This window comes from Diceros bicornis, chromosome 38 (assembly GCF_020826845.1).
Source record: "Diceros bicornis minor isolate mBicDic1 chromosome 38, mDicBic1.mat.cur, whole genome shotgun sequence".
NCBI classification, from domain to species: Eukaryota; Metazoa; Chordata; class Mammalia; order Perissodactyla; family Rhinocerotidae; genus Diceros; species Diceros bicornis.
The window spans coordinates 1,520,556-1,545,891 of record NC_080777.1 but is presented as its reverse complement, the minus strand read 5'-3'; the positions used below and the strand labels follow the sequence as shown (position 1 = coordinate 1,545,891).

Here is a 25,336-nt window from a genome sequence, read left to right as displayed (position 1 = left end):
GAAAAATAAATAAATAAAATTCTAAAAAAAATTATATAAAACACTACACCCACAATGGCAGAAAATCAAGATAGACCATACAGTGGACCATAAAAAAAAAAAAAAAAATCACAAAACGTTTCACATGAATGAAATTTTACAGTTTCTTCTGTAATTACAATCAAATATAAAATAGAAATCAATAACACTAAGATATCTTAAAACCCCTATATATTTTGAAATTAAACAACAGTCTTCTACATAACCCATGGTTCAAAGAAGAGAACACAAGGGAAGTTAGAAAACATTTTACACTAAATGAAAATAAACAATATATCAAAACTTGTAGGGTACAGTTAAGCAGTGAAGTAAGATAAATCCTTTAAATGCTTATATTTTTTTTAAAAAAGAAAAGTTTAAAGTCAATGATGTAATATTTTACCATAAGAAGTCAGAAAAAGACAAGCAAATTAAAACAATAAAGAGCAAAAGCAATAAAGTAAAAAACAAAGGATGAGGAATATTAAAGCAAAAAGTCGGTTCTTTGAAAAGATTAATAAAATGTATAAACTCCTAGCAAGACTGATCAAAGAAAAGAGAGAGAACACAATTTACCAACATCAGAATTTAATAAAGGGATTATCAATACAAATCCTGCAGACATGTAAGGATAAGGGAATATTAAGAACAACTCTATGCCAAATAAATCAACAACCTAGATGAAATGAACAAATTCCTTAAAAAACACAATTACCCAAACTGACACAAGATGAAACAGAAAATCTGAATAGCCCTATATCTATTAAAGAAACTGAATTTACCATAAAAAATCTCACAGCAAAAGCTCCAACCCAAATGGCTTCACTGATGCATTTTATCAAACATATAAGCTAGAAATAAAATCCATCTTATGAAAATACCTTCAAAAATGAAGGGGAAGAGAATACTTTCCAACCTATTTTATGAGTCCAGCATAACCATTATATGAAAATCTGAAATGAAAATTACAGGTCAATATTCTGGTAAGTGCAAAAAAGAATCCTTAACAAAATATTAGTAAATCAAAACTGGGCAATTAAAGATAATACATCATGACCAAATGGGATTTATTCCAGCAATGAAAGTACTACACCATATTAACATATTAACAGAATAAGGGAAAAATCAAACAGTCATTTCAAGAGATGCAGGAAAATCTTTTGAAAATACGGAACACCCACTCAAGATAAAAATTCTCAGCAGACAAGGAACTGAAGGGAACTTTCTCCACCTGATATGGGGCAGCAATGGAATACCTACAGCTAATACGATACATAGTGGTAAAAATAAATACTTTCCCAATAAGAAATAAGGCCAAAATGTCCACACTTACCACTTTTACTCAACATTGTACTGGAAGTCCTAATCAGTAAAATGAGACCAGAAAAAGTAAAGACACAAAGACTGGAAAGAAGCAGCAGAACTGTGGCTCTTTGCAGATGACTTGACCACCAACATAGAAAATCTTCAAAGCAACTAACATTAATAGGAGAATTTAACAAGGCTGCAGGATATCAAGTCAATACAAAACACTCAACTGTTGACTGGGAAGGGGGGGTGCATGTGTGTGTAACAGCGATTTTACAATTCTAGAATGCATATGAAAGCTTATCACTTGACGGTTCTCTCCATTTAGTTTACTTGGTTAGAGTTTTCAAAACAAATATATTGAAACTATAAGGAAAACAAATTTCACACAGTTGTAAGTACACTAAATCTCAGAGTCTCAACGCCATTAGAAAATAAGTGTAATTTTTCCATGTTTATCCTCCATCTGCAACGGCGACAGTCAGAGTGCGCTCCTCTCATCTATCCTGTGGTTTGCAGTCACAACCACAGCTCTCCACTCTCTGGAAAATGCTTGCTGCTGAGCAGTAAACAGGAAATCACACCGTCCTTTTCTTTTCCCTTAATCACTTTATAATTTATTTAAAAAGTCACTTCGTGAATAAAACATGAACAAAAGGTGTACAAGTATGTACAGAGTAAAAAAAAAGGAAAGTTTCATGGACTCAGATGAGCACCCAAAAAACTGCACATTTTGTTTTCTATAACAACTTACAATTGACTAGATCACAACAATCGCACCTTAAAACATAACCCAGCTTACAATCTTTATGATACCAAAGTATATTTTGCATGGTAGGATGAAGCTATTTTGCAAGAAAACTCATAGATTTACAAAGTGTCATGGGGCCAGCCCGGTGCCACAACCTGTTAAGTGCTCGAGCTCTGCTGCGGCGGCCTGGAGTTGGCCGGTTCAGATCCCCGGCGCACACCGACGACGCACCGCGTGTCAAGCCACGCTGTGGCGGCGTCCCATGTAAGGTGGAAGAAGATGGGCATGGATGTTAACCCAGGGCCAGTCTTCCTCAGCAAAAATAAAAAGAGGAGGATTGGCAGATGTCAACTCAGGGCCGATCTTCCTCACACACAAAAAAAAGTGTCAGCTTCGAATCGCCAAATGCTAACATTTTAGTTTACCTAAACAAATCATTTCATAGAATATAAAACAAATATCAAAGGACACAGTTTACGGATATCCCTGAATTGAAAACTATAAGTACAAGGCAAACTAAGGGAAACAGTTCTTTGAAAGCACAAACTGGTTACACACACAGAACACAACATGAAAGTTCAATTTCTTAGATATTAATACAACAAAAAGTCTAAGGAATTAACACATGCATGCAGCATTTTCATCACTCAAAATGTTTTTAACGATATAACCACCTCTTAGATTTGTACCAATTTCAAAACAGTAAGACTATGAGTTGACTAGAAATACATTACAGACTCTTACTTGTTATCAAGGAATTGGCTCTCCACATTTCTAAGAGACTACTTAGAAACTTAAGTACTAATAGTACTTAAGAAACAGTACTATTAAGTAAACGGGATTTTATAAATTACAATAAGCCCTTGATTAATATTATTGCAATCTACTTAATTCTATAATTTAGACCTTTTAAGGTGGTTAAATTTCACACTTATTATTAATGAAGTAAGTTTCTTCAGAGCAAATAATACCACTAGCTGTAACACAACAAACTAAGAAAGCAAAACTTGTGACACCTAGTGTAGAGACTATGAGTCACCTAAAGCATGCCTACAGGCTGGTCTTTGAAGGAGGTAATTTAACAACTGTTCAATTAATATGCAGATGCCTCCTTGCTGACCTGCAGCCAACTGTGAGGTGCTCTCCTGAGACCATCAAGGAGGAAAGTGCAGACAAAACTTGACTCCAAGTTTTACTGTCATTTCTTATTGTCATTTCTAACACCAACAATACCATGTTAATGTGTTATCTCAATTAATACTCACCATTTTGCAATTGCTCCAGAAAAGTACAGAAAAGGTTTCACTACTGATATATCATTAATAAGCAAAGTTAAGAAAGCATTTATCTTACACAATCATTGATTATCTTTAAGTCTATTTTTTCCTTTTCCAGGAAGATATTTACTTAAGAGCAACTTACATTAAAAGTACAAATAAAATGAGATTGTATCTTGATAGGAGCTAATAAGAACTGATTCATAAATACAGGTTTGAGAAAAAGGACTGATACTCAAAGTAAGGGCTTTATTGTAACTTTTTTACATGAATACCTTTTATTAATAGTTTACTAGTTTAAAAACACTCCTCTATACAAATTATCTTGTAACGATTACAAAGAAACTGTGAGGTAAAGAAGGCAGATATTATCATATTTATTTTCAAACGAGTACACCAACGTTCAGGTGATAATAATCTGCCCAGGGTAAACAGGCAGCAAATAACAATGCTCTTTTAGAAGAAATTCTTTGAACCAAAATATAGCCAAACAACAACAGACTATCTAATGAAATCTACTCAACTAAAACACAAAATTATTATTAAAATAATACTGAAAATCTCTAAATAAATAAATTAAGAATAACGGAGGAAAAAATGCCCAATTTGGTTTCCCCTAATATTTCAGCTAATGCTTCCAACAGGACAGTTAAACACTACCATCACAAATCCTCCTTCAGTGAATCTAACTTGTCAAAAGGATGTCAAAAGGATAGGAAAAAGACATAAATTGTAAAAATAGACAGAGGACACTATCAGTAACCCCAGTCTTTCATGCACAAATATACACAGACAAAGAGGGATCACCAGACACCTGAAGAAAACTAACACCATCAAAATAGAACCAAAATAAACAAACTGAAACAGTTATTCAAAGAGGAGAAAAAGCTTAAAAATAAAATTTAGTGCCCTAGATTAAAGACTGTATTATACCTATAAAATAAGAACAGATGGCTATGGACTAGAAAAATTCCCAGAAATATAAAGTAATAGCTGAAATAAATAACCCAATAAAGGGCTGGAAGAAAAAGTCAAGGAACAAAGAGAAAAAACAAAGACATGGAAAATGAAAGAAAAACTTCAAAATAGAGCATTGATACAGAAGCTGTAAGAAAAAAAAAAAAAGAATACAGAGAACATAAAAGGGAAGAAATAATGAAAGAAATACAGAAGATTTCCCAGGACTGGAGAGAGACAACAGCCTGCAGATTCAAAGGGTCCACCACATGCTTTGCAGGATGAACCAAAAAGGACTATCACTCATCCTCCTTAAATTTCGTAATGCCCAAATAAAGAGGCATCAACACAAAAAGCTTCCAGAGAACAAAAACAGGTTACCTACAAACAAATTATTCATATTAGCATCAAACCTCTTATCAGTAAAATTGGTTACTAAAAGGAAATGGAATGCAACCTTCAAAATTCTGAAGGAAAATGATTTTAAACCTGAATTCTATACCCAGCCAAGGTGTATACCAGGTGTGAAAGTTAAAAGGGCATTTTCAAACACGACAAGCACCCATACACGTTCTTTCTGAGAAAATTACTTCAGGAAGTGCTCTAGAAAAGTGTAAAATAAATCCAAAACCAGAAAAGACATGAAATCTAAGAAAGCACAGAACTTGTCCAAGAATGCAATTAAATAACATGATATTAGCTGAGCATCACACCCAGAAAAAAGTCAGTTCACATTAGAATTTCAACAAATAGTATGATTAGAAAGCTGGATAACGAAGTGATATGATAAAAAAGGCATACACTTTTCTATCAAGTGAGGGGAAAACATGACAATTAGAAAATCCAGGAAAAACAGTTATAGCCGAAACTAGAAGCCAAACTAAAGGAAGGCATGATCCTGAGTACCAACAGAGTATAAAAATCCATTTGTTCTCTATGGATCCCATCATACGACTTTGTTTAGCAGTCCTGAGTATTATTCACATAATCATCATACTGATTACTGCTTCTCAGCATCAACAAGTGTAACTACTACAAACCCTGACAATATAAAGTGGACATAACTGGGAAGGGAATGTGAGAAATTCAAGGGAAAGACTGTGAGGGGTACTAATTTTTCTCAACTTATAAAGTGGCAAGTTTAGAGAAGATGTTTAAATACTTTCTAGAGTTAATGGTGCAAGAGTTAGAAGCTTAACCATAAAGACCAAAAAAAAGGGGAGGGGGGAGAGAATAGGTATTAAAAGTCAAAATCCTCATTTTTAACTATGGGGATATACTAGATTACTTAAGATTAGTCAAAACTAAAGTTTAGCATACTATATATAAAATTGGGATAATAATCAGCAGAAGAGTTAAAAATAGAAAAGCTCTAAAATGGTTACCTCTCAGGAGAGAAACTAGTTGGAAGAGGTAGGGGGAAAGAAAGATTTTTACTTTTCATTCTATACTTTTGTGTACTATTCAAATTCTTATGTTTATATGGCTACTACTTCCCGAAATAAATACACAGAGACACACACACATTTCATCAGAAACCCCCCTTCCTAACCAAGGTAGGAAAAACACTGAGAAATTCTTCTTCATTTTTTCTTCTTTCTAAATCTCATGCACTATGTACCAACCTTCTGTTATGGTATTTCAGACGAGACACGATTAAACAGACTCAAGAACCACCCTACATCCTTGATAAAATGTGGTGATAGGAATAGCTTACATTCGTGTTAGAATCATCAAAACACATCCACATGCATAATCTCATTTAATTCTCCCAATAATCTTGTGAGAGCAGATTTAAGCAAAACTCGAAAAGGTTTAAGTGATTTGCCACCCCAAAAAAACCAAGTAGGAAAAATAATATAAATATAATAGACAAATTAAAAATAAACAAAAAAAACCTTCATATAGCACTGAAATCTGAAAATGCTTTCCAAATTTATAATATATAATGACATAATATTTATAATAAGTAATGACAGAAATTTAACTTAACAATACAAATAGTCGGCTACTTTGGAATAGAGTTTGGCAGTTTTTATAAAGTTGAACATACACTTACCATATGACCCAGCAATCTCATTCCTAGGTTATTGCCCAAGAAAAATGAAAACACGTCACACAAAGACACACTCAAATGTTCATAGCAGTTTTATTCATAATACCAAACACTAGAAACAAACCAAATGTCTATCACCTGGCAAACAGATAAATTGTGGTAATGTCCAGACAGCGGAATACTACTCAACAACAAAAAAGAACCAACTAATGATATCCACAACAACACAGAGGAATCTTTAAAGTACTATGCTATGTGAAAGTAAGGAGGCACAAAGGATTATGTATTGTATGATTCTACCTATATGAAATTCTAGAAAAGCAAGATTATAGCAATGGCAGATGAGTGGTTGCCAGGGTTGAGGGAAGAGGACTGACTATGTAAGGGAATGAGGGAGCTTTTTGGGGTGATACACATGTCCTATATCATGACTGTAGTGTATGTTACACTACTGTATAAATTTAGCAAGATTCATCAGTGCACACTTAAAATTGGTGAATTTTATTATATGTAAATTACAGCTCAAAAAGGCTGATTTTTAAAAACTCAATAATACACAATCACATTCAACTATTGACAACAGTTTTTCAGCACAGGTATTAACCATAGACCTTCAAAGAATATTAAAATCACCATTTAAGAGGTAACTTTTAACCAGAAAATAGATATACAGGAACTTGAAAGTCCCGAGAATGAACAGTCCTCATCCCACTCCACTTGGCCACGTGGATAAACAGGAGTTGCCTGGCAACTAGTCTAAACTCAGATTTCTAGTAAACACACTGACCACAAGCAGGTGATCTCATAGAGGATAAACTAAGCTTTCCATTCACGAGTTCTTCCTTTAATATTAAATAGCAATAATAAATAATATTTATTTAGATAAAGTAGGAGTGAACAAGAAATACTAAAAGTAGATCATGAAAAATAAAAATATGAAATTAAACATAAACACTCACACACAAAAAACCCATTCCTCATTTGGTCTTTTACTTGAGGAGCTCACTTCCCTAACTTATGGGATTGTAGAATCCAGGAGTTTGTTGGTGAACCCTTCCCCCTTTACTACTTTAAGGCCCTCCCCTGCCACCAACCAAATTGGCTTCATATAAGTGAATACTTTTATTTATATATCTATATGTCTTTAAATGCATACAAGTTAGACACTTTTCTAGATATTAAATCATTCTACAGACAACTTTCTGGATTGTAGAATCTGTGGAAAACACAAAAAAATACAACACAGACTTTCTGTAACATGCATGCACACAACATACCAGAAAGCCAAACCTTCATAACTTTGATTATAAATGATCAAATTCGAGAATTATAAAGCATCACTAAATAACAAGCAAATTTCTAACACACATGTTAAATATCATTTCTCTTACTGGATATAGCATATCACAGTTTACTTTGCTAACAGCATTAGAAAAAATATCAACTTCCAGGACACCACTAGCTGTGAGCACACTTACCAATCATATCATTTTCAGTTGTGTTGAACACTTACCCCTCTTCTGAACCCAGCCTTCTTTCACAATGGTAACATCGCTCATGATGGCTCCCCTCTGAGCCCCCGACTTGGAGAAACAGTACTTTGTGGTATCAGCTTTGGGGTTTGGATCCTCTGCTGCCGCTGCCCTTCCCACTCTCTAGTGATGACTCAGCCTGGAAGGAAGTATTGAAGAAAGAATTTCTTTTTTTTTCCATTCTTGCAACTCACATAGCAATAACAAACAACTAATTCTTTGTAAATGTCTTCAACTGGCCTGACCTCACATAAAAGTCTTGCTCTTCAAACTGGGGAACTTATTTATTAAATACTTCTATAATGAATGCACTTCCCTGGTCTTGTGACGGATTTCAAATGATAGTGAAACTTCTAACCTAAGAGGTTGCAACAAAAAATGTCTTAAGAAAACCACTGTCACACCTACACAAATAATACAGAAAATTTGTTTGGTGCTCTGTTTGAAGTGAAAAGAGAAGAGAATGAAAATTAAGTGAACTAAAAGTAAATCTTCATGCATGTCTAGTTTCAAAATCCCTGTAAATTCAGAAATAGTTATGGCAAAGCAATTGTGAATGTTTTTAATTGCTGTATTTCATGTAAAATACAATGTATTAAGAAATCAACATTTATGTATGCTTACTCTGCCTTGTCCCAAGAAATATTTTAGGTAGATTACAATAAATAAAATATTATAAATATAAAATCAATTGTCTTTTAAAGTAGACGAAATGAAACAAAGGAAATATGAAAGTTGAAAAAAGTATGGAGAGTTCAAGATGTGTCAAGAACTATCACAGGTGCTTACATCTATTATTCTCAGGTAATCTTCACAATAACCCTACCAGGGTACGTACTATTAACTCCATTTCACAGATGGGGAAACTGAGGCTCACAGAGAGTAAGTAGATTCTGCCCGACTTCAACACAGCTAAATGAATGATGGAGCCAAGATCTGAACCCAGGCTGTCTGCAAAGCCTGCATTCTTAACTTCAAAACTATACTGCCTTAAAGATAAAAAGAAGCCAGAGTAAAAGTCTACGTATTTGTGAAAGGCCACAAATTTAGCACGAAGCTTTCAGGAAGCAATGCAAATAAGGAAACACAATCAGTTTCAATATTTACAGTATCCATAAATATTTTTAAAAAGAAAAAAAAAGAAGTTGCTCAAAAGAATACAATTCTTCCTGGGACAAAAATCTAAATTTATCCCATGGGTCTTTATAAGATCCCTTGTAGTGCAATAAACAAAGTCCTCAAAAATATCCTCACATATACACAGCAATGAGTTTGCCAGGGCTATTTCTTATTGTCCCCTCAACCTAAAAACGAAAATGCCAAGATAAAATTGAGTTAAAGCATTTCCACAGAAAGGATCCAAAAAACGTGGTCCAGGTACACCAGCATTATGAGGTCCAGAAACACAGGTATAAATTTCAGATAACCAGAAAAACAGATGGATGGACTATATAACTATACTATTTTCTCAAATTGCATTTTGGTAAATGGCACACAGCAGTAAATCCAAGGTCAGACTCCCTAGCTAGTACTGAACTGAATTACTGCTCATTTTCCAATGCAAATAAGGTGCAGAGCCTAATCATTTGGCAGTCAGGAATTAAGACAAACATTCTCTCAGGAAAGGGTGACAAAGTCTGTGTGGCTGAAGAGAAGATCACCCCCTCGTGTGCCACGGGGCTGAGGGCAAAACCAAGGCTGTCCTCAAAATCATCAGAATCTGCTACTGTAGAGAGTCAAAGGGGTAACAGAATCTGGGTTTGAGAAAATATATTTAAGAAAATACTACGAGAAATTCCAGAAAAACTGAAGATGAAAAAAGAAAAAAAAATTCTCTGGTCAAATGAGTTTGGGAAATTGTACAAACCACATCTTTCTCTTGAAACATCACTATTAACATATTAAAGGTGCAAAATATGTATAACCTTATTTATCTCAGCAAATCCTAAACTTACTTGAACACACAGGGCTCTTTTTTTTCCCTTCAGTGACATGTATTGACATCCAGAGGAACACACTTTGAGAAACGGCCATAGGAAATGGCCACATAACCCAAGACAAGACCCATTTCACCGTTAAAAATAGCGGGGAGGGGCCGGCCCCGGGGCGTAGTGGTTAAGTACGAGCGCTCCACTGCTGGCGGCCCGTGTTCAGATCCCGGGTGCGCACCGATGCACTGCTTGTCAGGCCATGCTATGGCGACATCCCATATAAAGTAGAGGAAGATAGGCACAGATGTTAGCCCAGGGCCAATCTTCCTCGGCAAAAACAGAAGGATCGGCATTGGACGTTAGCTCAGAGCCGATCTTCCTCAGAAAAAAAAAAGGGGGGGGGGCGGCAAAGAAAAACTTCAGTAAAGAATCCAAACATCACTTTAGGAGCTGGCCCAGTGGCACAGCGGTAAAGTTCAGCACGTTCTGCTTCAGCGGCCCGGGCTTCCTGGGTTTGGATCCCAGGTGCAGACCTACACCACCCATCAAGCCATGCTGTGGTGGCCACCCGTATACAAAATAGAGGAAGATGGACACAGATGTTAGCTCAGGGCCATTCTTCCTCAAGCAAAAAAGAAGAGGAAGACTGGCAACAGGTGTTAGCTCAGGGCCAATCATCCTCACTAAAAAAAAAAAAAGAACCCAAACATCACTTTAATTTATGTAACTTCCTGAAGAACTCAACATGGTCAACTAGCTACACAATACAGAGCTAGATAATCGAAAGGGTTAACTCTTTACATCATATAAATAATTATAAGGAAGTTAAATATTGGGAACACTAGTACAAAATGATGTCTTTAGAAGAGCTGCGCTGTAGATCTTCTCTTTGGTCATACTTGTAGCAAGGGGCCTCACATCTATTAAAGCCATTCTTTGGCTTCTGACTATGAAATTACATAATCTAGGTAAAAGAAAATTAATATCATGATGTTCTTGGAAATGGAAGAGATCAGGGATCAGTATTTAGTAATAACCAAAAAAGAATATATATGCAGTAAACATATATAAAATACATACTTTCCTATTAAAATAATCTGCATTATTATAATACCCTTATAAAGAACACTAGAAAAACCAAAATATTTTCAAAATTAATTCTGTTTTTTTAAGTGGACATTTCACTGTTAGAATCCTAAAGCTGGAAGGGAGCTTCACTTCACAGTTGAGGAAACAGGTCAAGACAGATGAAGTGACTTGCCCAAGGGGACAAAGCTACCTGATAAGAGAGCCAAGACCAGAGAACCAGGCACATGCTCTTTCCACTAGCACTGCCTCTTCAGCACAAGACGATATACTGAAATAGCCAGATCAACCCAAAATCAATGAATCTTGTTTTATAATGAAACTGTTTCAAAAAACTAGTTTTTTAGACAAAAATGTTTATCAGTGCTTATATATTTAGATTAAACTGTTAAAATGTATGTTAAATCAATAGGACAAAATTTATCATCTTCTTCAGGGCCAGTGAACCCACACATTATAGAGATGGCTTTATCCATTTGTGTCTTAAAATGTTACCAAATCCTACCCATAATCATAATTTTCAGCTTTAAAATTACTCCTGGGTCTCTCTACTGGCTAAAATGATACATTCTTTGAAGATAACTTAAAAGATATTCAAAGGCATACTAGAATTATGATCAATAGGCTAGAAATAAATGCTGTCTTTTGTGTATAAAAACAACGCTATTGATTCTTAAGCGGTAAACCACATTCTTCAATTTTCCTACAGTGACAACGCTCTTGCACCAAGTCATCTACACTCTCCCCTTCAGTCTTCCATGTTACTAAAAACACTAACCTGCAAAATTAGCAGAGGACTTCAGCCCTGTAATCTGTTTCCTAAGGTAGAATGAACTTAACCCCCGCTACAGTCCTAACTTCCCCAGAAATGTGTTCTATTCAATGAGCTATAATAGACAAAATTTGGTTTATTTTTCTTTTGAGCCTATTGCATTAAACATTTCATTGCTGGATAATCTAATTTTTCCCATTCTTATAAAAAGTTTCACACAAAATTCTTGGCAGATTCAATTTAGAATTTACATGAAACAGGTACACTAAAGGTACTTTCATTCAGAACTATTTGAGAATTTGATGATAACTGCATTTGAATGTCATGTTACAATTCACAAAACATTTTCACATCTTTCGCCTCATTCGATAGCATAATTATTTAGTAAAGCAATTTGATAGTGCCTGGCACATAAGAGATACCCAACAAATACAGAATAAACGAGTGGATGAATGAAAGAACAAAGATGAAGCTTGAGATAACTAATAAACAGTAGACTAAGCAAACTAACACTGTAAGTCAACAGAGAGAATGTTATCAAGCCATCTTAAAAACAAACCTGAACTTAAAAGATTATGGAAGCAACTACACATAAATAATTAAAATTATACTACATATTCTTCCCTATTCATTAAAGTATGTTTCCTATGGACCACCATTAACTGTAAGGACTAGAACACATTAAATTTACTTTTTCTTGACATTTTTTGACACTTTTTGTTTAGATGGTCGTTTCAATTCCCAAACAAATCAAGCATCAACACTGCCCAAAACTATCCATTATGAGAGGAAAAAAGAGAAAGAATGGCATATTTTCTTAATGATACTTAAAAATTCTTTTTAAAGATATTTGTTTACTTACGGCAACTAATCATTCAATTTTAAGCAATAATAAACTTCAAACATCTTTTAAAAATATCATTCACTCAAGAAAACATATAATATACATATATTTATTCAGTCAATTAATATGTATTGATTGTCTACTCTGAGACAAGAACAATATTGACTATACAGGGAGGTAAGCAAAACAAAGTATTTAAAAATCTTTTCCAAACCTATCATAATTTATCAAAGTGCTTTCACATATATTACCTCACTTGACTCTAAAAACAAATCTGTGCAGTAGCTATTGTATCTACAATTTTCAACCTAGGAAAACTGTGACCAATCAACAATAATGACATTATTTCCCCACAGTTACCACAAGTTAGTGACAAGTAACAAGAGGACGACCTGCCGTTCAAGTATGCTTTCTACCAAATGACAATACAAACTCTCAAAAACATGGATAAAGTTTACAAATAGTTCTGAACATGTTTTTCTGTATCAAATTATTTTTCAGAAGTCCAGTTAAATACAATGTTTCTGCACAAATTAAAAATTAAATGGGGGCCAGCCCAGCAGCACAGCAGTTAAGCTTGTATGCGTGCTCCACTTCAGCAGCCCAGGGTTCACAGGGTCGGATCCCAGGTACACACGGACGCACTGCTTGTCAAGCCATGCTGTGGCGGTGTCCCATATACAGTAGAGGAAGATGGGCACGCATGTTAGCCCAGGGCCAGTCTTCCTCAGCAAGGGGAGGACAACTGGCATCAGATGTTAGCTCAGGGCTCGTCCTCCTCACACACACGCAAAAAAATTAAATATAACTGCGGCCTCACAAACGAAATTATAACAACAGAAGACTAAAAGTAGGTTGACATAAGGTTAAAAAGCAACCTCAACAATTCTTTTTTACAAATAAGAATAAAATTCATAGGTGAATAATTTCCTATATGTTAATGTCTGAGTTAAAAGCCACAACACAATTCCATAATACAACTTTCTCTAAACTATAAACTTGGCTGTAATTAATACTATGTAGAATAGACTTGCTCTGCATCACAATTTTTTATATACTTTAGATATGCTGGCCAAACTGAATTAATGAAGGACAAGGAATGATCAAATATAGCAGAACATTGCTAGTTTGAAATACAAATGATGGTCAAGGGTAACGATAATAGAATCCCATGGTATTTACTGATTTCAAGAAATAAATATAGGAAACTAATGTATGCCATAATAAACACATAAGGCTATACAAAACTTCTAAAAGGATTTGAGGGAAAGGAAAAATACTGAAGTGAAAGGGAAATTCAAGGCAATTCGCTCTGCACTTCACAGAACTCTAAGCCAGTCTGTCCCTTTTAAGAGTTGTTATCCTGTCCAAAACATCATAGAGGGAAGCGAGCCACACAAACTATGTATTTCGGATGCCTTTCCTCTCTTCAGAGTATAATAATACACTTTGTGGATTTTCTTAAAATTCTTTCTGTGGGTATCTTCACTGTTTCACACTATGGGAAAATACCTGAATAAGCATAGGCAAGACTTCTAACTTTCACACAAAATATCAGTTCTTCCAAAATGCCAATTCTTAGAAATCAACTTTATAAACTTTGAAATATACATATACAAAAACATAAAGCATTCTCCCCTTCTTCCCTACCCATTTCAACCAACACATCCATTATTAATCAAATAAAAAAGCAATTTGTGCTGGGTGATATACTTCATATAAATATATATTATAATTTATATATTATTTATTATTAAAGTTATTAGTATATTAATGTTATAATATATTAACAACTCAGAAAATGCTTATTGGATTCCTCTGGCTCACCTAAACCACTGAACAAGGTACTGACCAATTATCCCCTACGTCCCTCGTGTGACCTGTGGCTTGTTTCTGTGTGAAGGCACCTATAATAACATGGACAGGTGGAGGGCTGCTACTAAAAGAATTTCAGTTCCACAGTTGGTCATATTTTTCCAATACACACGTAAAATCTTTCTAAACTGTGCCTCGCGGACCTCCCTGACTATAAAATGAAAAAAAATCCACACACACACACAAGATACAATTGGTATATGGTCCATTATTAAATGCCAAGAATCAGCTAGACAGAGTTTACCCACCATTAAACTGAGAGTTAACGAGCAGGTATGGAATCCCATAACTAAGTTCCTTACCAGGGTGCGTTAGAAAGAGCACTGGACGTGGGCCGGCCCCGTGGCTTAGCAGTGAAGTGCGGAGGCCTGGGTTCGGATCCCGGGCGTGCACTGACGCACCGCTTCTCCGGCCATGCTCAGGCCGAGTCCCACATACAGCAACTAGAAGGATGTGCAACTCTGACATGCAACTATCTACTGGGGCTTTGGGGGAAAAAAAAAAAACAAGGAGGAGGATTGGCAATAGATGTCAGCTCAGAGCGAGTCTTCAAAAAAAACAAAAAAAAAGAAAGAGCACTGGACAGGCCAAGAAACTTGGGTCCCTGTTCTCAACTCCGCCCCACCCAGCGTGATGCTCTATAAGGTCCTTTAATTCTCTGTGCCTCAGTTTCCTCAGCCCTAAGAATCAAAGCGTAGTATTAGATGAACTCTAAACAGCTCTACAGCTCTTCCAGAGCTAATATTCATGACTCTTCAAGTTCAAATCTGCTAAGTATCTACTTCACTTACAGATGGCATCTTAGGTGACAGTGTCACGATTATACACAGTTCCAGCCCTCAAGTTTAATATACAGTTGGGAAGATAAAACATTCAAACAACAATTCCACTCAGACAAAACTTGGACTAAACTCCAATATGGGCAAAATATCATCTTTCTTCCCCTTCTACCCCCAGACTCCCAAATACAGTCAGAGGCTTACTTAATTAATAGAGGGGAGAAAAACTCTCATTTGAAAGTCTTCCAGTGATTTCTTCTAATAAATCTTTTTACTTTTCCCTCTGAATATTAGCAAAACATACCCATTTACAGATGTGAAATATCTGCAGTTGGCGATAGATAAATATAAACAGAGTACGGAAAAGAAAAAGAACTAAAAAGCAAATCTACAGGTCAAGAAGCATATATTAATTTATCTGTTGACTACTATTTGAAGATTACCTGACAAAGGAAATGTGTTTACAACTAATATGTTGAAGGACTACAGTGCTACAATAAAATATGTAAACATTTGAGGCATTTAATTCAGCATTTGAAACAACTGAAATGAAAAAGAATTGTTATGGATCAGTCAATATATATATTTTTTTACTATATTAACTTGATTTCTTTGAAATTATTGTACTCCATTATCAAAATTTAGCATTGTCACTGTGAACTCTAATAATAGGCACAAACAAGTTAAGAAAAACATTAAGAGAAAAAGTGTTTCAGAATTAGGAAAGTTAAAATGAAACGGATTTCTATATGCCAGAATAAGTGTTTTCTCATGTGAAAATAACTTTCAAAAGTTTTGCAGGGGCTGTTGTGAGAATTCAATGCATTTATACATATGAAGCACATACAACAAGTGCCTCGCACACTCAAGTGCTCCGCAGGCACTGGCCAGCACCACCTCTACACTGAATCTAGCTCTAACACACGTAAAAGACCAGGACAAAATATTTAAGTTAACATCAGGCGACTACAGAAAAGTGCATGCTGTATGAAATCAGGATTTAGAACAATGATGCACACGGAAACCTGGAGTTAAAAACAAAGCAATTTTAAACGATTTAAATATTCTAACACAAGTCTACAAAAATTAATTATGTGCATTAATTTATATTAACTTGAGGAAAATAAAAATGCAAGTCAAATTACAAGACTAATTTGGTCAAAACAAAATGAAACAGTTTAGTTTTCTGCCTTGCATCTTATGTTATTCAAATCTAAGTGGTTTTAAATTAAATATTTTTTAATGCTTGAAACTTAATCACACTATAAGATCCTATCAAATAATGCTAAAAATTCAATTAACATGTTGTTAACAATAATCGTCTTATCTTCCCAAGAGTGAATTCTTGAACTAAAAGGTATAACAACAAAAGAAGTATAGCTATCTTCTCACAAAAATATGCAAAGTTTAAGTAAATTCTAAACTTCCAGAAAAACAATTTGTAAAACAGGTTCCTCTTTTTAAAGAAACCCAAATAGTTGGAAATTTCCATTCAACTTTTTTAAGAAAGAAAATATCTCATATGTTTAAATCAAAATCTAGAGTCTAAAAAATCTTAAATCTCTACTTTGCACAGGACTCTGCTGAGTACATTTGTCCTGTGACATGTTTAACAAAAACATGTTTAGATTTCCAGTGATTCTGAAAACAAATTCTCGTTCTTTGATCTTCTGGACGAAATGTAAATAAGACAGTTTTTAATCAAACCAGCCCCTCACACACAGTTCACACTCTGGTATTCGTTGAATGAATGAATGAAATCTTATTTAAAATATTTTACAGCTATAAAATTACATTAACAAAAAAAGTCCAAAGCAGAACTCTTAAGTACTCTGAACATGCAACTTAAACCAAGAGTCAATGTCAAACTAAATACTTTAAGTCGGAAAACAATTCACTAAAGTAATCATTATGGAAAGGCTAAGTGTAGGGGACAACATGAATACAAATAACAGTTTCAGAAATTTTTTGATAGAATTACTTGAGACTAGATCTTACTTTTTAAATACTACAAGAAAACATACTACGTCAAATACACAGCACAAATATACAACTGAAAACGAAAACTCTACAGTCATCTGAATTCCAATGTTGTCCCATTCATATATTATGTGCACTCCCTCACTTTAAAATGAGAAGCTCAACCAATCAAAGATACTGGGGTTAACCCTAGTGAGAAAGACAAAAAGTAGACCTTCAGATACAGTCTCCTCGGTAAACTTTCAAAGGCAAGTTTATGTATTGGCAAAAGAAAAAAAAAAAAGTACAGTCTTGATAAATATCTTGCAAATAACTGTGCATTCAGTCATATACCTTGGGAAACAAGTAATTTACTCATAGGTAGATACTCTAAAAAAAAGATATTTTCATGTTTGAGACAACTACCTCCTGAATATGTGCGTGTGTTTCAGACAACCACCTCCTGGAATATTCATCTTCATTTATACATATTTTGCAATGATACTCAAGTTCTGAAGACAAACTTGCCCAAACCATCTTTATTGGACTCTTCCACCTTCGGCTTTTTCAACTATTTCCTAACAATGTAAACCTAATTTAACGAGTTTCCACCAAAAACAAAACCACGGGTCGCCTAGTGATTTACGGTATACTCTACTAAGAGATATAATATGACCATGCTTTACCAAATATGGAAGACATATCTAAACTCATGATATGAGGCAGCTGGCAACGTATTAACTGCAAAAAGTCATTATTTCATACCTTTTAGCTACAAGATGAGCTAAACAGTGTGAACAGTTTATTAATACTAGTAATTAATCAATACAGACACATAGGTTTCACTGTCGAATTTCTACTTGGAAATGTTATCCAGTCCAAACTACTGGGCTTCCAACCCATTACCACGCTGGTGAAACGGGCTGGTTTTATTTTCACAACACTATGCTGATGGGAGAAATCAGGGCATCCTAAGCCTTGACTCACGGGTAAACACTTCCTCCGCTTTCTGAAGACCCACACTCAACATCGGTACGGAACACCCGGCCCCAGAGAGACGCACCCCCGCCCCGCTGTCGGTTCCCGGGAAATCCCAGACCCGGAGGGACCGCGCCTAGGAGCCCGGGCGAACGCGGCAGCCCGCGGGCTTCCACTCGGGGCCCTGAAGGGCCCGCCAGCATCATGGCTGATGCGGCCCGACGCGCAGGAGGCGGCGGCGGCCGAGGAAGAGGCTGGTTTGTTTACTTGCAGCCGCGCCGCCGCCGCCAGCAGCGACAGCATCACTGGAGCCGCCAAACCAGCATCTTCCGCACGTTTCTATTCTTAGCGCACAACTCCCGAGCGGATTAGAACCCCAGCACCATTAGGGACGCAGACCGGCCCCGGGCCCCCGCCCACGCCCCCGCCCCGCCGGCCGGCTCCCCCGGGCGCGGGCCGGGGTCGGCGGGGGAGGGGCCCCCCGGGCGCCGGCGCATCCTCGCCCACCCCACCCACCCCCCCGCGCGCGGACGGCCTCACCCGCCCGAACCCCGGCCCGGCGCCCCCGCGTTACATAACCTCGCGCCCCGGCCGCGGACCCTCCCCACGCCCCGCGGCCGGCGGAGCCGCGCGCAGACCGGGGGCGCCGGGCGGGCGCCCAGGCGCGCACCGCGCCGCTAGGCCGGGAGCCCCCGCGTCCCCCGAGAGCGCGGGGCGCCGCGGTCCCCCGCGCCGCGTCCCCGGCCTCCCGCCCGCCGCCCAGCCCCCGCCCACGCCCCCGGCGCGGTGACAACCCCGACGCCCCCGCCGCCGCCCCCCGCCCGAGGGGAGCCGAGAGGAGGCCGGCCGGCCGGGCCGCAGGGAGCGCGGCGCGCCGGGGAGGGGGCGCGGGTGGGGGCGGCGGCTGTTACCTGCAGAGGCGGCGGCGGCCCGCAGCTGCTGGGCGGCGGCGGAGGATGGAGCCGGGGGGCGGGGGGAGGAGAGGGGGCGACTCGGGGGTCCCCCTCCCTCCTCCTCCCCTCCTGTCCTCCCCCCACCCCGCAGAGCCTCGGGCCCCTGGAGCCGGCGGCCGCGGCGGGCAGGCGGAAGGCTGCAGGGAGGAGGGAGGGAGCCGGCCGGGCCGGGCCGCGGAGCTGGAGCGGGAGGCGGCGGCGGTGGCGGCGGCGGGAGGCGGGCGGCGGCGGGAGGAGGCGGAGACTACATGGGAATCGGATATCGGCTACAAATTCGATTCATCACCACGGAACGCCGCCGGGCGGGGGCCGGGCACGCCGGCGAGCGGCGCGGGGGCTCGGGCCGGGGCGGGTCGGGGGCCGCGGCCTCCTCAGCCGGCCGCGCCTCGCCTCACGGGGACCCCGCCGCCGCCCCTCCCTCCCTCCTTCCCTCAGGGGGCCGCCGCTGCGGGGCTTGTTGTTGACTTTGAGGAAAACTCCTGACGTCAAGGCTGGCTCGCGGCGACTGGCGGGAGCGGCGTCCCCGCGCCCCGGCCCGGCCCGCCGCCCCGGCTCCCTCCCGCCGGGCCTCGTCCTCGGGCTGCCCCGCGCCCCCCGGAGCCGCGGCGCCCGCGCCCCTCTCCTCTCGCGAGAACATCCCCCCGGCCAGCCAGCCAGCGCCGGGAGCGGGGGAGTCGTTCCCGGGCGGGAAGTGCCGGGTTTCCCCGCGCCCGCGTGGCCCGCGGCCGGCGCCCGAGGCCCGGGAGGGAGGCTCGCTGCCCCGGGAGGAGCCCGCCGCCCCCACGCGCCCTCGCCGCGGCCGGGCCCCGGGCTGACGCCTCCCGCCACACGGGCTCCCGGGGGGTGGGACCCGCACCTGGAAGCCCCCGAGGCGGCGGTGCCCTGGGGAGGTGACCTCGAGAGCTGGGGGGGGGGGGGGTCCCCGCACCCCAGGGGTCAGTCCAAAACGAAAGACCACTCCCGACTCTCCCAGGAGACCGCACTGTCCAGTCCAGACCCCTCCGAAGAGCCATCCACAGTGCTCCTGGAAGCAGGCATAGCCACACACAGTACACAGGTTGCAGTGGGACCGCGATTCACTCTTAAAATTACACGCGTTTTAGGGACATTAGTTTTCGTTGACTTGGGGGAAGCCTGCCTGGATTGCTTTCACCACAAAGAAGATAACCATTTCTTTCTTTTGAAGTTCATGGCTCCTGAGAATATTTGCCATGGAGACACTATTTTTGCAAAATGGCCATATTTTACCATACACCACACTCCATGAAGTTAGAAAAGTTTGTATTTTTTCTGGCACCATGTTTGTCGCTTCTGGAACGCTTTGAAAATGCCGTATTATTTCGCCACGTGGCTCTAGCCTTGATGTACCTGTTATTTTCCCCAGTGCAAGATTCTTGTTAAGGCTTTTGGCTTCTTTCTGTTAGAAGAGTTCCTCCTCCCGACACGCACTTCCTTCTCTGCTTTTCCATGTTCTGACAACGTTGTGATGGTAGTCATTCTTTTATACTATATCCCTGGTACTTATATAGTGAGTTGTATTTATACATCTGTGTCCACATCTTTTCTGTTGTGAAATGCAAATCTATTCAGATTGTAGACAGAAGTATGTAACCTAATAGGAAAGAAAAGGGGTTGTTTTTAAGTCAGTTTTCTCCATTTGTAAGGGAAACGTTTCCCTGACCATTCTAGAACAAAATTTGCCGTTTTAAGATACACAGTCCACCCAAGAGACAAGTCCTCAATTGCTGCCTTTCTCCTTTTCCCGTATTTCCCAGCACATCAGGAATTAATTAATAAAAAGACTGTATCCTAATTCTATTCAGTTTTTCTGTGTATACAGTACATAATTTATTCCCATAATTATCAGCCCTCTAACAGTCTCTATTGGCAAAATGATTCAGTTACAGATTTCTTGCTGTAAAACACAAAAATGGGTCAGATTTTTATTCTATCGTAACGCAACCCACTTTTTAAGAAAATAGTCCCTTATGACACCAGCACTAAAAAGATTGTCTAGAAATCTCTGTTAAATATTTAACTCTGAGAGTTATAGTATTCTGAATTACTAGATATCTCTTATCAATTGCAATTTTCATTTGTTTTCAATCTCAACATCAACATATTTGTGAGAACCAAATTGTCTTATGAGCCATACTGCCTAAAAATATTTCTCCTAGTCTCATCAGATTGTATTGAATCTTAGCTGGATTAAACCCTAAAATTAAGTATTGTATAGACTACAATGGATTATAGACTCTGGGCTTCATGTATTTGAAAATTGTAAACTTTTATTTTTGCTCTACTTTGCTTTTCTACTATAGTAGTTTCATAAATTTCTATAATAAAACCATGTCGGTTTTTATTGTAGAATTATTATTTATTATAGAACTATTATTTGTTTTGAAAACATTATTTTTCCTTTTAGACTGTGCCATCATGAATTTGGCAGAATCTGCCAGTTGTGGCATGACGGTACTCCATACAGAATGTAAGCTTGATTTCTCCTCCTCTTCCTTGTCATCACATCCCAAAAATATGGGGAGTGGCAGCGTGTTCATCCATGGGAAAGTCCCTCCCAGATTTCAGAGAGAAAGCCCTCATTCTTTATTAAGCTGGATATTCTTCAGGCTAACATCTCTCAGTCGTAGTAATTTATGATTCTGAAGGAGAGTATTCACTCTTCCTGACTGCCAATGAGTAAATTAGATACTGAGAGCTATTTCTTAGTACTTCCATCATTTCTTGGGAGTACCTTAAACTAGAAGGTATATTTAGAATTTTAAGACATCAGGTAACAAAAATTAAGTTATGCTTCTCTTCCTTAGTAAAAAGAGTATCTTGTCTCCAGTGTCTAGGATAGGACATGGCACAAAGTATGAACCGAATAAGTGTTTGTTGACTGACTGAATGAATGAACAAATACATCTGTGCCCTATGTGCAGTTTATACAGTACTGTCCTCTTGGGGTGGCTTATTGGAAAGATCATGAACACACTTGGAGACTTGCAGACCTGAGTTCAAATCCTCTCTCAGCAGAATTTATGTCTCAGGCAAGTTGCTTAACTTTTCTAAGCCTTAATTTCCTCATTTGTGAAATGACAGTTACAACCACTTCATCAGCTTATTACTAGAATTAAATGTGATGAAATATTAGATAGTATCTAAAACATAGTGAGTGGTCAGCAAGCTAAAATTCCTTTACCATAAATGTGAATATATTCGTTAAGATAACTCGAGCTGCTACAAGTAAATACAAAAATCTATCCTGGCACACAACAAAAGAAGTGTATTTCTCATCCGTGTAAAGTTCTGAATGGCAGGCATTTTATTCTTATATATGCTTAGGGCCCAAGTTTCTTCCGTGAAGAACTCTGACACGTTCAACACATAATCACAGCATCGAGCTGGCAGAAGAGGGAAAAGCATGGCGGATCACTCAAGGAAGCTTTTACGCACATTCACGTTCCACTGGCCAGAACGCTCCCAAGCCACCTGACTACAAGGCAGGCCATGAAATGGAGTCTAGCCCAGGAAGAAAAGAAATAGGTTTGATGGACAACCAGCCAGTCTCTGCCATAGTTGGTTTCTGAAATAACTATGTTAAGTCTACAGCTGATTACAGTCTACAGATGATTAATAGAGCAATTTCCAAAAGAGCATAGTTTAAATCCAGGTATAAGAAGAGTCACTTGCAAGAGTTATCAGTACTAATTGTCTTTTTCTCTTTTTCACAGATCTTTCTTAAGGTGTAGGTCAAATGTCTGTATTAGTGACACATGTGAATACCTGAGGAACAGGTATGTCAATAACCTGATGCCATGTGAAACTGGGATACTTAAAGCCCTCTGGAAACCTCCCTCTTATTTCATTGTCAGATTTTTTTCCTGCTACGTTGCTAGAGTATGAATGAAAACTTTTTCATTCATATTGTCACATTCTCTGTTAGACAGCTGAGCCTGTTAGCAACTTAAGCAATCTCATTTCAGGACGCTTGGGTCACAGAAAGTTACTGACCACGGTTAAATAGCTGTGGGGCATCCAGCTAGAATTCATGTTCTAATTCCAAAGCAACAAGCATACATAATTATTATTCCCGGCTGTGCGGGAGAATCAGGTATGCAATAAAACTAATACATACATATTGTAATCCCAGAGCCTCATTTTAGGATACAATTTTAATTTCCGGAGGTGGTGTGCATTTCTAGCTGTTTCAGAATCTGCTCCGTGGGGACTGGACTTTTCAACACAACAGGTAGTAGTGAAATAATGACGGTAAATTTCCACCCCTCACCTAAGTAATTACTTCAACTTCTTCCTCAGTTATCTCATGTAAATACAGTTCTGTTTCAGAAAGTCCCCCCATCCATTTTAAAACACAGTTTCTTCTGCTAATGAAAATACTTTCAGAATCAACTGGAAAGTTTCAAATCTACATCTGACTTTTTTTTTTTTTTGACCCACTACGAAGTCCTTCAATTATTGAATTTGTAATATTTCATTAAGTAATGCTGATTTGCTTTTTTATAGTAGGAGGAAATTCAGTCTCAGAATTTTTCTATTGACCTTTGGTTACTGGACAGAACTATGACCTCTTTAAGTTGCAAACACTATCTCAATTCAGAAATTAGATTTTAATCTGAACACTGAATTTGATTTAGAATTCAAGCCTTCTTGAGGCTGAAAGACTATAGTGGGGAAAGCAAGCTAGCTCAGCTTCTCTCTATTTCTCCATCTTGTTTTCCTCTTTCACGGCACAAGTCAGTCTGGATGAAAGACAAAATAGTTGTTATCCAGCTGGTACCGTTGTAAGCCAGTTTTGCGCGCTCTCCACCTGACACGTGGAATCAGCTACAGGGTTGCAGGGCCCAGTGCAAAATGAAAATGCCAGGCCCCTGTTGAAAAAGAATTAAGAATTTCAAGATGGCAACAGCAGAGCATTAAACCAAGAGCAAGTCCCTGTGCACAGACATGCACAGGTCACACCCCCATGAGCTGCTGACATGTGTGTAAGGCTGGCTCTCTAGGGGCTCTGTGGAGAGTCGCTTCTGGGTTCCTCTAACTGCAACCCCTATGACAAGGGTGATTCACCTTTTCCTTCAGCTGTCTACTCCTGGTCACCCCTCAGCTTCTGTTCCTCAGCCCTCTTGAGGTCTCCCTATTGGAGTCCTCTCACTCTCTGGCAGAAGGTCTTCTAGGCGGGACTCAGGATGGCTCCAGGCCAGCTCTCTCTGTCCCCTGGGATTTTATCTGGGCCATGGGAAGCGCTCACACATCCTCTACCCTGCGGGCCATTCTCTCCCTCTTGGTTCTGCCACACAAGCCCTTGGACAGCCTGTTTCGCAGTTTCCGCAGAATCCCCTCATTGCGGGGAACGCATCTCACGCTCTCCACAGGATCCCATGGAAGCCCGTGGACGCCCCCTGGCATGAGCTGAAGAAGCATCCTCCAACCACTCTCCACGGAGATGGCGAATTCAACTTTCCCCAGTATAATCCCTTCACAAATCCCTGTATCTCCAAGCATCTCCACCAGTGAACTATTTCCTTCATAGTAGTTACCTAGCTTGAAATTTCATACTTTTTGTGTCTTGGGATCTCAGCTGAAACTTCAGTTTTAAATTCCTATTAAAAAGTGTGTTCTAGGGGCCGGCCCCGTGGCCTAATGGTTAAGTTTTGTGCGCTCTCCTTTAGTGGCCCAGGTTTGGTTCCTGAACCTCAGACCTACACCACTCATCGGTGGCCATACTGTGGCAACAACCAACATACAAAATAGAGGAAGATTGGCAACAGATGCTAGCTCAGGACTAATGTTCCACAGCAAAAAAAAAAAAAGAAGTGTATTTTCTCTGGGGTATAAGAATTTTCTGTTTCTTATTTAGATGTGCTCTAGATAAAAAAATGTGCTCTAGATTAAAAAAATGGTCAGCTATTACCAAAAAAATATATTAAGGTTAACAGGTGTTCAAAAGGCACAAAATTAATTAAAATAGTATCTTTTCTACATTTGTTTTTGTTTCTCTTTGACAAACGTGACACCAATTGCGTTTTTCACACATTGTTACCTACATTAATGATATTAAATATTTAGACTCTTGCCCTTGGTTAATTTCTCAAATTTTTTGCTAAAAATTTAAAGTTACACTATGAAATTTTATTTCTAAAGAGCCTACAATATACAAATATGTCACAAAATCAAAAAAAAATATATGGAAATTTTGTACAATTTGTAGTGTTGTTCACTTGGACAAAGGTTACATTGAC

The 25,336-nt window shown here is 39.1% G+C and overlaps 1 protein-coding gene across 2 annotated transcripts in view; it reads right to left on the bottom strand.

The window, feature by feature from the left end:
- Positions 1-19,432, bottom strand: part of AKT3 (AKT serine/threonine kinase 3) — a 322,405-nt gene extending 302,973 nt beyond the window's left edge. For both annotated transcript variants that reach the window (XM_058533528.1, XM_058533529.1), the window contains exons 1-2: positions 19,035-19,432; positions 7,881-8,038 (exon numbers count right to left, since the gene is read on the bottom strand). In XM_058533528.1, the coding sequence (XP_058389511.1) occupies positions 7,881-7,926 (46 nt within the window). In that variant the 5' untranslated portion in view covers positions 7,927-8,038; positions 19,035-19,432. The remainder of the gene's footprint in view (positions 1-7,880; positions 8,039-19,034) is intronic.
- Between the last annotated feature and the right edge of the window lie 5,904 nt (positions 19,433-25,336).